The sequence below is a fragment of the Nycticebus coucang genome, chromosome 21, assembly GCF_027406575.1.
Source record: "Nycticebus coucang isolate mNycCou1 chromosome 21, mNycCou1.pri, whole genome shotgun sequence".
Lineage (NCBI taxonomy): Eukaryota > Metazoa > Chordata > Mammalia > Primates > Lorisidae > Nycticebus > Nycticebus coucang.
This window is the reverse complement of record NC_069800.1, coordinates 28517413-28532597: the sequence shown is the minus strand read 5'-3', so window position 1 is coordinate 28532597 and position 15185 is coordinate 28517413. Positions and strand designations below refer to the sequence as shown.

Sequence of the window (15185 nt, the reverse complement as noted above, 5' to 3'; positions counted from 1 at the left end):
GGATCTTTTCCCAGATTAGTGTCCTTTGAAAGCTTTATTTTTGCACCAGACACCACTTACCAAAGCGCTGTTTGGGAAGAATATAACATGAGGAATATAGAAATACAGAAGTAGAGTTTTAGGTCAATCTTATTTTTATTTCTCCTTTTGCAAGGGAGATCAGAAAGGATTTTCAGAAACGTATAAGGTTGGCTAAACTTAGAGAATGTTTGGACATTTTCAGATTTAGAAATTATTTTAGAGACATTGAATCACATAGATTCCATTTTGGTCTAATAGAAAGAATATAACTTTTTTTCCCCTTTGAAATATCTAAATCCTTAACTGGTCTTGGTTTTGAAACTCAAGGAAAAATAAAAAGCCATTTTCCTTACCATGGGATGCTAGGAAAGAAAAGTTCCTTCAGATCAATGAACTCCAGGATACCTTTTATCTTGTCTTGGAATAATGTACATTTGTTTGAATGAGGCCACTGAAAAATAAGTTGCTGTGGTTTCCTCACAAGAAAATTCTATCTAGGACAGGGCAGGCACTGGAGACACTATTTTAGCATCCAGGACTTTTTTAGTATAATCCTTTAAACGTGATGCTTCTAAAGGTCATTTCTATTTGAAAATTACAGAATTCATTGGACTGCAAAACATTACCAGATTTTTGATAGTCTTATAAGTTACCTGCATAGAAAAATTTGCAAAGCAAATAAATAGGAAAGCTGAATTTTCCCCTATGATTTGAATAATAGACACTTATTTCAGATAACGTGAAAAAAAGATTATTTAGATTTTATATATGTATATATATATACACACACATGGGGTTAAAAAATATATACACATTTTAAGAGATCTTATTCAAAGTAAAATCAGTCATTCCCCCAAAGCATATAAATTTCAGGTAGAATGGATTCGCATAGCATGTATAGATAGATACCCTTGACCAGTAAAGGTACCTTCAATTCAACTTCAAAAAGTAATACATGGATAACATCTTAAAATGTGTACACATTTTTGGCACCCTCTGTATATATCATACATTTGTATTATATGTATGTGATCTGAATACATTGTATATTTAGATGATATATATAATTCAGATAATATATATTATATATTTAGGTTATATCTATGTAATCTAAATAATGATTGGAAGTTAAGGAATAATAGAGATTTAAATTGCTGAATTTATTTGTCTTTTTGAAAGTCATAATTCAAGGTAATGAGTTAGTAAAGGTGTTGAATAAGAGCCTAATCTGAATCCTAATAAAGTAAAGCATTTATAGTTATTCCACTGAATAAAGTCATATAGAAAAATTGTAAAACTTAGTAATCTAAGGAAACAAATAGAGGAGAAAGAAAAAAACCTCAGTAATCCTGCCAGTGCTGTGAACATTTTGAGTATATGTCATTCCATGGTCTCTATGCACTTTTTTTTTTTTTTTAAATACGGATATTGAACAGCCTGAATTCTTCAATGTAATTTACAAAGACGCCTACGGACATATCAGCAACACATTTATTTTCTATTTTTTAAATATGCCTGTAAAAGGGAAAAGTAAATATCCAATATATTTATCAGAAAATATATCATGTGCTAACATTAACATTAACCTCAAAATGTAATTTTTGAACATAACTTGTGTTATCACGTCAGAGGAGTGGAGAAAAGATACTTGTAGCATTTACTGAGAGCTTGCTATGCCCTTGGCGCTGTACTGAGCTCTTTAATATGTTAACTCACTTTGAGCCTTAAAACATCGGGGTGTCTTGATGACTGTTAATTTCCATTTAACAAATGAGAACACTGAGGCACTGCAGGGTGAAATTCCTTGCCCAGTGTCACGCAATAAGTAGAGACCAGAGTTGAGATTGAAACCTGGGTAATCTGGCTCTGCGATTCATTAGCACTTCTGGAAGTTTAATGAGCAGACCAGGGTGTCATGATAAGATGCTGATCCTGATTCAGTGGTTCTGGGATGAAACCTGAGACTCTAGTGAGCCCGTGGTGATAGGATATGCCCATTTTGATAGAACACACTTTTGTGACAGGGATCTATACCACACCACAGGCACTACCTCTGTCACAAAGCTGTCATATCCTGGTAGCCTTTAGCAAGGACTGGCCCCTCGTCTATCTGGGTGAGTAAGCACAGAACATAAGACCTTTACCTTACATAAGAACAGCCTTTGAATTGAATTTTTAGTTGAATAGAATGTCAAGAAACCTCCCCTCCATTCCCCTACTTTTACTGTTCTGACGAATCACTGGATATTGTCAGAACTTGTTTTTCAGTAAGTTTTCCTTCATAGCTTCTATTGATTAGTTTGTGCATTACCTGGCTAATTTCCAGCTTATAAAAGCTGTATTCATTTGCCAAGCTTTGATTTCCAGACTTAGAAAAGTTGTAATGTACAGCAATGTACCTAGTACAGAATACAACTCAGCCCTTAAGGCCAAAATTGCTGTTCACAAGAATTCCCAATACCTCCTGTGTCTGCATCAGAAAAGTGAAGGGGACGTGACTGCTCCTCACATGGGTGGTTGTTGAAAAGGGAGAGTTGTTTAGCAACAGTAAAATTTCTTTTATTCCAAGAATGAGGACTGACATTCTTATGAGTGAGCTGAAATTCATCTAAAATCATCTACAAAGGTTTCCTAATTTGGTGTATTGCCCCAGGGGCTTCTTCAATAGAATTTGATTATTTGAATTAATAATGTGAGTTTCACCAATAAAATAACCCAACAGCAAAACAATCCAACGTGGTACTATCGTAAGGTTATAGCGTTCCATTCAATAAGGCCATGGGTAACTTCTCCAAGAGAAAAGCTTGATACTTCCACCACAGTTTAAGAACTTGGCATTAAATTTGAAGATGAGGTTTACTGCTCACTTTACATTCTCTTTAAATGAAAACCTTTCTCCTCAAATAAAAAATTAGGAAAATATCAATTTATAGAGACAATAGTTTATCAAAATCCCTGAATGTTTAAACATCTGAAAAGTAGGAAGGAAAAGGTGCCTTTTAGGAGCTGGCCTTTTAACAGTGACACCATTCCTTTCATTTCTATACATAGAGCTTTGAAGTTGACAAGGCAGTTTTACTGGATGCCATGGGTAAAACTGGGCCCTAACTCCCCCATTCTGAGAAGAGGGAAACATTTCTCATTAAGGTAGAGTGCTCCAGGGCATATCAATGGCCAATAAATTGGAGAAGTAGGGTCTTTTTAAATAAGGTATTAACTAGTCAACAATAAGCTCAATTCACCTACTTTTATAAATCTTCATAAAATTTTAAAAATTTCTGTGGATTTTAGTGAGAGGTTTTGAATTCACTTGCCTAAGATAGAAATGGGATCTGGAAATTTGAATATTGTAATCCATGCCCATGCCAAGTGCCCTAGGGATTATAAAACATGACTCCCAATTAATGATGAAGTTTTTCACTCTGATTTATTTAGAGTTGGGCTTTTCAAATGTTACAGGTCAAAGGATACAAAGTAGCAAATGCGTAGGATAAACAAGGCCAAAGGTCAAATGTACAACAAGAGGACTCTAGTTAGCCTCCTAGAGTGTTTTATAGTCATCATTTTTCCTGATTGAATAGACACAGTTGCTCTTGCCATTGGAGGACAAACTGGGTGACGATGAGAGAGGACTGTTATGTTAATTTGTTCCACCATAGCAACCATTTTACTACATACAGGTATCTTATAACATCATACTGTATGGGTTAAATATACATGATAAAATTTATTTTTAAAAAATCTGCACACAGATCTCAGGGATCTTGTTACAATGTAGATTCCAATTCAATAGGCCTGCATATGTCACAAAGTTCTGTGCATGTAACAAGTTTTCAGGTGGTAATGATACCGCTGGCTGGCCCGTGCTGGCTGGCCCGTGCATCTGATTTTGAGTAGCAAGGCTCTCAAACTTTACCAGATATCAGAATCACCTGTACGGCTCCTTAAACCAGATTGATGGGCTCCATCCCGAGTTTCTGATTCAGTACATCTGGGGGTGGGCTTGAGAATTTACATCTCTAATATATTTTGCAGTGAAGCTGATGTTTGCCCCACGTCTGTCTGGTGCAAGAGCCTGGTTTTCTCAGATGAAACCCATTAACTCCAACCACTCAAAAATGTCACCGAAATCACAGAAATCTGGGAAAGGCTCCAGGAGATGCTCTTTTCTGGGAATTGTCCAGGATTTGTTCAGTGAGTGATTGGCCATAGTCTTTGCCAAATAATTTGACTTAACTCATTTCTAAGATGATTCCACGGGGTAAATATAAAGGATGGTAGGGCTACATTCTCTTTTAAAAGAGGAATTCATGATTTCTACCTAACTACAAGGAATGTATTCCTTTTGATTTATTTGGCAGAGCTCTATCCCTTTGCCCCTTAATAGCTTTCTAAATAACCTGCTGCAATTATAATTTAAATATAGATTTTTTAACTGTAGACAGCAGAAAACAACATCTTCATTCTTTTCATTCATTGATTTATGCATTGATTTAAAATTATTTTTCTTATTTTAGCATAACATTTAGGTAGTTCTTTAGTTTCAGGACATTGCCAATAATGTTCTGAATGAACGAATAGATAGTTTAAGGAGCCATGCGGGTGATTCTGGGATCTGTTGATTGTACACAGCAGGAACCTAAATGCGGATTCATTTATTCATTCATTCAATAAATGTTTTTTTTTTTTTTTAACACACTATGTGTCAGTCATTGTGCTGGGCATTATATGTATGTATGTATGTGTGTATATATTTGTGTGTGTGTGCATTTATATATGGGTCACTACAAAAGTTTTGAGACAGACTATGTTATGGTCCATTATTTCACTTCCAAGAAACACAGTCATTGACAGCATCCTCTCTGATTCACTGGTGCAAATTTCACCTTGCTCGGCTTATTGGTGGTGTTGGGAGGACTTCACCACATGGATTTTACATTGCTTGATTTTTTGTGTATCTCAAAACTTTTGTAATGTCCCACGTATATGATGAGAAAAGTCAGATGCTCTCACAGACATGACAACCTACAGAAAGAGACTGACATTAACAAAAAGTCATTCATCTGCATGGATGGAAACATGTAGCTGTCACAACTGTTCAACAGAGCGAGGCCGTGGAGATGATTTCTTTATATGTTTTTGACAACACAGTCCTGCACTGCCAAGGATCAGTTGGCTCCCTGTTCCAGTTATTGCTGGAAGAACTTGCTGGACATTAATTGCAAAAAATATAAATAAATAAATAAATCATTTAATTAAGAAGTTGGGAAAAAAAGAAGTTGAAAAAAACTTAAGTCAACAAGTCAACAGATGAATTTATCCACCTGTCTTTTGCTTCTTATTCACTCGGGTGGACTCTTCAAAATATAGGCATTTTATTATATTTTAATTAGAAATCTTTCAAACATGCAGAAGTGTTAGAAGAATTGTACTGTGGACACCAGTATATCAGTCACCTAAATTCCACAATTACAATATTGATGCACCCATGTGACTGCACATACATCCCTCTGTTCATGTCCTAATTCATCATTTTGGATGCATTTTAAAGCAGGATGCAAATATCCATATTTTTGCTCCTAAACACTTGAGAATGCATCCACAGAACACAGTTTTTAGGAATGATTCTGAATTTCTTAGAAATACAAGGCCGATTCATTGTCCAATTTCATTCAGGTGCAAATTGTATGCATGTTTGAGGAAGCTCTTTCTTGTTAGAAAGGCTGGCTCTAGCAAAGCCACACTCGCTGCCCGGGTTTATCCTAAGCCAGCTGTTCTCCACCTGTGGGTCGTGACTCATGGGAACTGTGTTAATGGGTAGCGGCATTAGGAAGGTTGAGAACCACTGTAAACCAGATTTCTGATTTCTGAAGGATGAAATTGAGTCCTGCCCATGATACTCTGGAAAAACTGGTGACCTTACGCCTTACTTGTCTTGTGTCCAAATCAAGATGCTGTGATCCTAGTGAGATACGCAGAGGGCCTGCATTCTTTGGATGACTCAGGCAAGGAGGGCCTGGTTGTGACCTCAGATACCTCAGCCACACACCTGGTATTTGACATACCTTTTACTTACCATCTTAACAACTGGACTAAATTTTCCAAATCCTAATTCGCTCCTGCTTAGTTGTCAGATTCAGATTTTCAATGCCCAGGACGGAAGTCTTTTCAACCAGCATATTTTGGCCTTTTCTCCTTCTATAAAACTTATAAAAATAAAATTTTCAGTTACTTTCTTAGTGATAAATATATATGATATTATATAGGTTTGTCCATTCTTTTTGAAACGGGGAAGGGTACAAAATCTTTTTCTTCTTTATTTTTGAGACAGAGTCTCACTATATCACCCTAGGTGGAGTGTCATGGTATCATAGCTCACAGCAACCTCAAACTCTTGGGCTCAAGCAAGTCTCTTGTCTCAGCCTCCCTACTAGTTGGGATTGCAGGCACCCGCCACAATGCCTAGCTTTTTTTTTTTTTTTTTTTTTTTTAAGAGTTGGGGTCTCACTTTTGCTCAGGCTGGTCTCGAACTTGTGAGCTCAGGCAATCCACCCACTTTGACATTCCAGAGTGCAAATTCTTCTTATAAAATCCTAATTTTTAAAAGTTGATTGTGGCAGGTTTTGAAGGAAAAAATATTGCGAAGCTTTAATTCGTCCACTAGAGGGCAGGGATTTACTTCCGTGGTTCATTCTTGGCTTTTTTTTTTTTTTTTTTTTCTTCACCCACCCCCTACACCCATCCCGCTAACCAGCTAAGCAGAATCTAGTTAATGCAACTAAAGTACTACTCTCTTCTGAAACTTCTTTACTGGAAATTTGCTTTATTGGGTACCAAGAGTCTCTCAATTAAATTAAAGAAAACTGTCATTTCTAATTCTTTTGTTTCTATCATAATTTCCAGTATCAGGCAAAAGGTTCCTGTGCTTATTTTATTCAAACCAATAAAAATGAATATTTGGAGAAAGCCAGGGAAGAACTACAGCCACAAAACTTGACTTCTGCCAGTTCTTCTGAATGGGACAAGAATTTGGATTTTACATTTTGGCTCACATTTGCATAGTGTGGGAATTATTCAGTTTTTCAGTCAAATGATATCAAGAATTTAAATTTTAGTATTGTACTCCTATAGGTGATTCTTTTGATTTTCAGCTCTTGCATTTAACTGTTATATTGAACATATTTAACTTTTTATATATGGATGCCTTTTTAGTGCAACAGAGTAAATTCTTTGAGAATTATGTCTACATTTATATGTCTATCTTCCCAGCAAAGTGAATTACTGTTACAGTTCCTCAAGTTGCTATTATGATAGAATGCAGAGAACTGCTATAGTAGAAAAATTGATACTTTGTGACATCTATTCAAATACCAGTTTTGCTGTTACCTGTGTGACCTCTGGCAAGTTATATGACGTTTAATAAGGTTTTTAGCAAATACTTTTGAAAACATCTCTGATTTCTTTGCTTGGTAATGGTGCTGAGTGTTGCCTACCAGACTGGCTATAATAAAACTACCACATGTAACAATGTCTAGCCCACCACGATCCGTAGCTGCTTCTGTGAACAATCTTCATTAGGTAAATGTAACCAGTTAAAATTGGAATATGCTGACTGCCCTTAGCAAAAACATTTTAAACATACACAGACTCTCACTAAACTGATATATCATATTTGTCTCCAGGAAATCACAAGAGGGCCCCAACAAGTGTGAGACTACATAAGGATCCTAGCATCTTAGCACAGAATTTAATGTCCTTACTGGCCGCCGGCCCACTACATTCCCAGCACACCCCTGTCCCTTCAGCAAGGCTGAGGATGCATGGCGCACCCTGAAAAAATCTCAGAACTCCAATGCTGCTCCTCCAAGCAGAAGGTGCAGATGGGCACCTTCCGGGCCACATATGGTCTGAAATTGTGCTTTGTTTGGCCCCTCAGTGATTTGAAATTGGGAGATTCAAATTTACACAAAGTTCACTTTTTCAGCTTTTCCTGAAACCTGGGCAGCAATCGATTGCTCTTTCTCTGGCTCCTCACGTAACCTACCTTTGCCTTGTTGCATTAAATCTAATCAACTCCACTCGCTTCTGTCATTTCCACGAACTACCTATTAATGCTCAGTGTAAATGGTGTCCCATGATGCCCACCCTGCCTGGAGGCATCTCCAGGGGTGACCCCTGGACTAAACATTCCTCCAAAGCCTGTCTCAAAGTCCAGCACCAACTCTCGGTGACCCCTTCATTTTCAGGTGCAATCGTAAAGCATTTGTCCCATGTACCACTCAACACTATCTGGTTTTTTAAAAAAATCTTTGAATTTATACATTATGTCAGTTTGGGGAAGATACAGGCTTTGTTTCACTTGTCCTTAGTAAGCGGAGATTTGTTTTTTTCTTCCAACTTGATTCAAATTGACAATTGAACTTGGTTTCCCAAGAGCATACAACACCATAGAATACATGCAGACCTGATACAAGGATGATATATGCTTGCTAGATCCATTTTGAATACATCTCCAGCGTGATGCCTCAAGACTCTAATTCTAGCTAACAAAAAGAAGCCACATTCACAGAAGCTGGCTTTCCATCACTTCTATTCTTTGCTTCATCAAACTTTTCTTTTTCTCTATCCTTTTCCAGAAAGCTAGCTTCAGCCAGTTGTCACATCGGGAAGAACCTGGTTCATTCCCTCCATGGTTCTAGAAATGCAACTAGATGTATAGGGGAAAGAGCAAATGCCTGTGGGACAGAATTTGGTACCCCATGGGCATCCCCTTCATCTAGGAAGCCCAGAAGCTTTTTCCCTACTGTGTTCAAGGCAGAGGACCAACCATTGTGGGTATTCAGGCCCCATGTTGGCAAATCTGTAGTGTTTTAAAGGAAGCAAGAAATTCATTTTTTAAATGTAAAATCACCTTAATTTATGAACACACTTATAACCTTGACCCAAACAGTACAAAAGCAATGTATATAACCAAAACATTTGTACCTACATAATATTCTGAAGTAAAAAACTAGTCAACATCGGGTGACCCAAAGAAGAGCCACCCGTGCCCTCCATCTGGACCATGAGCCTCCAGTTTACAGTGTCTTGAACAAAAAATATACAATCATTCCCTTTTGCATGTGATTCCAGGGAGAATTTTCCTGATGGATTTAAGTAAATAGCACAATCATACAAGAACCTACCTATTGGAATCATACAAGAACTTACCCATTTTTCAAAAGACAGAGGTCTCTCAGTGTGAGCCACACGGGCTGCCTGGGTTACCTGTTCACACTCCTGTTTCCTGCACTTGAGATCCAGCCATTGGTTCAAGACAGAAAGAAACCTGGGCTAGAGTATCATGGCCTCAGCCTAAATCACAGTAACCTCAACTCCTAGGCTCAAGCAATCCTCCTGCCTCAGCCTCCTGAGTAGCTGGGACCACAGGCACCCACCACAACACTCTGGTAATTTTTCTATTTTTAGTAGAGATATATTTCACTCTTGCTTAGGCTGGTCTTGAACTCCTGAGCTCAAGAAATACTCCTGCCTCAGCCTCCCAGAGTGCTCGGGTTATAAGCATGAACCACTGTGCCTGGTCAAGCAGAGATTATTTGTTGAGTTAACAAATAATTCAGCTGAGCGTGGTGGCTCACACCTGTAATCCTAGCACTCTAGGAGATGAAAGAGGGTAGATTGCTTGAGCTCAGAAGTTCAAGACCAGCCTAAGCAAAAGCGAGATCCCTAGATCTACTAAAAATAGAAAAAACTAGCCAGGTGTTACGGCAGGTGCCTGTAATCCTAGCTACTTCAGATCGCTTGAGCCCAAGAGTTTGAGGTTTCTGTGAGCTATGACATCATGGTTCTCTACCCGGGGTGACAGAGTGAGACTCTGTCTCAAAAAAAAAAAAAAAAGAAAAGTTGTACCATCACTTAAAGCAATTTGGGAAGATGTTTTAAAGATTTAGAGAATAGATTAAAAACCATTTATGATAATCAGTCTTGCCATCTTCACTCTTATCTTACTTTTCATAAAAATGCTATCATATGACAATTTGCAATCTGTAATGACATGCCAAAATGCCACAATGTTGGCCTGAAGAGGACTTCCAGGAAATACATTGCCCAATGTATTTTTTAAATGTGTAACAAAGCAGAACACTGGGATAAACTCACTGTCACTAAACCTGGCGTGGCCTTGGAAGACAACTCTTATAAACACATACAGAGCATCATTCTAGAGCATTGCAAATCAACTACCAAGACAATTATTTTATACGGATCATGCATTTGTTCAACAAATATTTATTAAGTGTGTACTCTTTATAGAATAGTGGACTGGCTGCTGGAAGATGAGCAGTGGAGATTTCCTAAATTTCAATGCATTTATTATTATTGCTTGGTAATGTTGCTCAAGCTTAAATGTTTGATTTGATTTATTTTATGTCAACCTGAATAATAGAGAGATTCTCTCTAAAAGAAAATAATATTTATTGAGTAATACGGTATTTCAATGGGAATACATGTGCCATAGTAAACTACAAAGTTGGACAATTAATTTTGCAAACTCATTCTAGAAAATGTGCTTAGAAGGATGGACTAGGCCTGCGGTTCTCAACCTGTGGGTCGTGACCACTTTGGGGGTCAAATGACCTTTTCACAGGGGTCACATACATATATCCTGCATATCAGATATTTTACATTATGATTCATAACAGTAGCAAAATTACAGTTATGAAGTAGCAACAAAAATAATTTTATGGTTGGGGGTCACCACAACGTGAGGAACTGTATTAAAGGGTCGTGGCACTAGGAAGGCTGGACTAGGCACTGGGTTTGGCACACAGCTTCCCGAGGGGAGGACTTGGAAGGTCACGGTAGTGATATTCAGCAGTGAGATATATAGCACTTTTTCTAGGACGAGTTGCCTGACCTTGTATGTGCATATTCATGGAGGCAAAGGAAGACAACAGTTTATAAGGGAAAAATGAGGAAGATTTCATAGTATTTTTGAAGTAATTATCTTTGACCTTAAGTACCAATAACAAAGGTGACACCAGGCCAAGGTTGGACAGGCAGTTGCCAGGAATATCCCCACAGAAGTATTTTCTGTGTTAGGTTGTGATGATCATTGTGTGAGATTGTGGGTTTGCAGTTCTTTTATGATAGTTTTTGTTATTGGGCGTTTATACATGAGACTCTCTTTATGGCCTTCCCTGGCTCTATTTGTCAAGTCTTTTTTTTTTTCTTTAAACGTAAGTGACTCCATATTTTAACAAATTTCACATGATTTAACACCCATTTATTTACTCTGTGCCAGGAACAATTCTAAGCATTTTATAAATATTAACTTATGAGGGACTCTACCTAACAAGCGCAAATACTGTAACCTAGTTGTTTGCATCTTCACATTAACCTGAAATTAAATAAATATGAATTTATCTGAGCCACTAAACAACCCACAAGATAGATGACATATGGTCCCAAGCTCATACCTGTCCTCATCTATGAAGGAGGAGGAAACTGAGGTACAGAGGGTAAGTGCCCTGCCTCAAGTGACAGGGACAGAATTTGAACCCAGGCAGGTCTGGCCTCAATATCTGTGCTCTTATTCACCACATCAATTAGTTCTTGCAATAAAACAAACAGCCCCCAAATTTAGTGGCTTATAATGTCAACTACTCATTATTCCACATGGGTTATCTTCTCAGCTTGGCAATTTTTAGATCAGCTCAGCTCATCATAGCCAGGGTCGCTCATGAATGTGCTTACCCTGGGGCTGGCTGGTCTAGGATGTCCTTGGCCAAGATGACTCTCTTCCTCAAGGTCTCTCATTCTCCATTGCTATAGCAGGGATCTAGAAAGAGCAGAAACATTCTGAAGTGCCTTTTGCATTGAGATTGTTACTCTCTCATTTAATCAAAGCAAATCACACACTCAAGTCCAGAGTCAGTGGTGGTGGGGGACATTACCACAGGGCAGAGACAGAGGTTGATGTAAAAATCTCTGACCTTTTAATATAATGAACCTATTACCATCATGGTTCAACTGTGTGCTGTTTTTACACTACTTTCCAGTTTCAAATTTGATATTTCAAACTCTAAATGAGTTGTGAAAATGGTATAAAATGCAGCCTTATTGGTATAGAAAGACAATACAAAAACAACAAGAAATGTGGAAAATGAAAGGATGTTTGTGATTTTAGGCTGATCCTGGGGAAACGCCATCAGAGGCTCCAAGTGAAGCCAGGACAACTCCAGCAGAAAATGGGGTGAATCACACTACAGCCCTGGCACCCAAACCACCTTCCCAGGCTCTCCACAGCCAGCCAGCTCCGGGTAAGCGACCTGAACAGAGGGCTGTAGCAGGGCTGTCTGGTCCTTTCCGCCACTGATGCAGGTTGTATGATGTAGTCAGCTTAAACCCTCCAGTGAGAAAAGATGCCTGGGCTTAGGAGGTGCTCCCTGACGATGTGACAAATGAACAAATAAATGAAAGAAAGAATGAATGAATGAATGAATGAATGCGGGGAGAAAATACAAGTGCTCATCTGGCTCCGCGGATAACATGTGAAGCCACAACAAAAAAATTGCCCAAGATTCCTAGGTCTTTAGGAGCATCACCATCCATCGCTGGCAGCGCCTGTGAAGAGTTGTTCAAGTAGCTTACAAACCACATGCTTTAGAAGCATGGTCTCCATCAGGCTTCCTTATGTCACTGCCTAGAGCTCCTTTCCCTCTTTGTCCAACTTTCTTTTCAATTTCTTTTTCCAACTTTCTTCACCTTGAGTGTCTTCGCCTAGTGGACACTGTGCTAAGTCCTTCATGTGAATAACTTCATTTCACCCAGGCCCGTGAGGGTACACATTCCATTATCATCACCATCGTGCAGATGAAGGAAGTGCGATTTTCAGGTGATAAAGTACGAGTGAAGTCAGGCTGACATGGTTCCCTCTGAGACTGACATTCGTGTTTTCAGCTTCTGTTCTCCAACCTCAGCTGCAGTCGTGTCTCCTAGCTCAGAAAAGTCTTCAATTTCTGTGCAGCTAATTTTGGCATTTAATTCGATGCTGCTTTGTGTAATCATCACTTATGTGTGTGTGTGATCTTTCCCCCAGGAGATGCTGGGGTCCTGGGACGGGTTTCAGTTTGATGCTTTGTACATGGCACAGTGCTAAAGAACAGCATGTATTTCATAACTATTTGTTGACTTGGTTAATAAAATAACAAATAGGGAAAAGAATGTCCTTCCATGAGTGGGTGGTTTCATGTGCCACTCCCCCTTCCTTGCCCGAGAAGGGAAGGACAACAATATAAATCCAGACCTTGTCTTTGGAGTGGGGTGTACCTCTCATGGACGAGGGTCTTGTCTTTGGAGTGGAGTGTACTTCTCATGGACGAGGGTGAGATTTTTGAAAGGACAACTCATATTTAATTTGAATCAGTAAGAACAGCTTATGACTTAATCATGAACAAGAAGTAATGTTTTCAAACGGGGAGTTTATGTATACCAAATACAAACATTTTGAATGCTTCTGAAATATAAATAAGTCATTTAAGTATGTGAGAAAATATAGTCTTGTGTTTCTGAGAGTAAAAGAGAATTTATTTGTATTTTAGCATTTGAGTTTTTTTAGACTTGGTATTTGGAATAATTTGACATATGGAAAACTCTGCAAAAACGGCCTCCTCGTCCCCAAGCCAGGAAACTGACCGTGGCGCCCGACTCTGGACTCAGCCGCAGACTTGGAACTGCCCTGGCTCCACTGCTGTGCTCTTGTTCCAGATTCCAACTCAGGATCCCACTCTGTTTAACCGTCACGTCTCCTCATTCTCCTTTAATCTGTGACAGCCTCTCAGCCTTTCCTGTCTTTCATTACTGTTGAAGAATTCTGGTCAGGTGTTTTTTAGACTGTCCCTCAGTTTGCTTGGCCATGAGAAAATAGATGTTTTCTCATGATTAGAGTGAGGTTAAGTCTTTTTTGCAAGAACGTAGAAGTGATGCTGTGCCCTTCTCATCGTGTTGTATCTGGGACATGTGATGTCAATAGATCTGGGGTGTCGGTCACTTGGTTAAGACAGTTTCTCCACTGAAAAATAATAACTGAAAGCTATTATTTTCCCCCCTTGGATATATTGAAGGAGATACTTTAACACTATACAAATACCCTGTTGAGTTTTTTCCCTCGAACTTTTGTTCCCTGATTGTTAACATCCACCAATGGATGTACCTGTGACAACTACTGCTGTCTGATGGTCAGCGTCTGATTTTGAAAAGGCCACTTGTCATTCCCAATTTTGCCAAGAGGTGGCAACAGCATTATGTAAACCGAATTTACTTCCTTCCTTCCTTCCTTCCTTCCCTCCCTCCTTCCTTCCTTCCTTCCTTCCTTCCTTCCTTCCTTCCTTCCTTCCTTCCTTCCTCAGTTCAAACCCACCAACCCCAGTGCACAGCGCTGGTGTTCTAACCACGGAGCTACAGGCACCCAGCCGCTATAAACCGAATTTCTTATTTTGACTCCAAATGGAAAAGGGCTGTCCTGTCTCTTCCTATAAATGGAGTATATAATTTCATATTTCATAAGATTTACTCAATGTTACAAAATGAAGACTTTCTTTAGAATGATTTTTATAAGTAATTTTGTCCAACAATTTATAATTTCTCTGTAAAGAGATTTAGATGCAAGGGTCAAACATGGGTTTTTTTCTGTTTGGTTTTAGTTTTGCTTTTTATAGAATACAATTTTAAAAGTTAAAGAAGACTATTTTATCCTTTTTTTCAGGTTCAGTAAAGGCCCCTGCCAAAACAGAAGACCTTATTCAGAGTGTCTTAACAGGTAAATGCTACCTTTTTCTCCATTGAATTAGCCAGTTGAATACTAAGCAGTGTAAATGTATAAAGGAAAGGAGATTCCTATTCATATCTGAACAACAGCATCATTAGTATTTCTTCTTTAAAAAGTATACAGACATACAAAGCTAGTTTAGTCTACATTACATGATATAATCACAGAGAAGTAACCGTAGTTGGTAAAACAGGACCCTACTGGCATAAAAAATAATATAGTTTCATAAGAGAGCTATTTAAGAGTCAAAGAATAGTTTTATGCTGGAAATGTAACCCAGTAAACAGGAAGATATGTTTTCTCAAAGTCCAAACAATGAACTATATTTTAGATACGC

The 15185-nt window shown here is 38.4% G+C and overlaps 1 protein-coding gene across 5 annotated transcripts in view; it reads left to right on the top strand.

Annotated features, from left to right (window-relative positions):
- PLCB1 (phospholipase C beta 1) overlaps positions 1–15185 on the top strand; it is a 922504-nt gene that overhangs the window by 758418 nt on the left and 148901 nt on the right. For all 5 annotated transcript variants that reach the window (XM_053573858.1, XM_053573860.1, XM_053573861.1 and 2 more), the window contains 2 exons: positions 12209–12341; positions 14786–14839. In XM_053573858.1, the coding sequence (XP_053429833.1) occupies positions 12209–12341; positions 14786–14839 (187 nt within the window). The remainder of the gene's footprint in view (positions 1–12208; positions 12342–14785; positions 14840–15185) is intronic.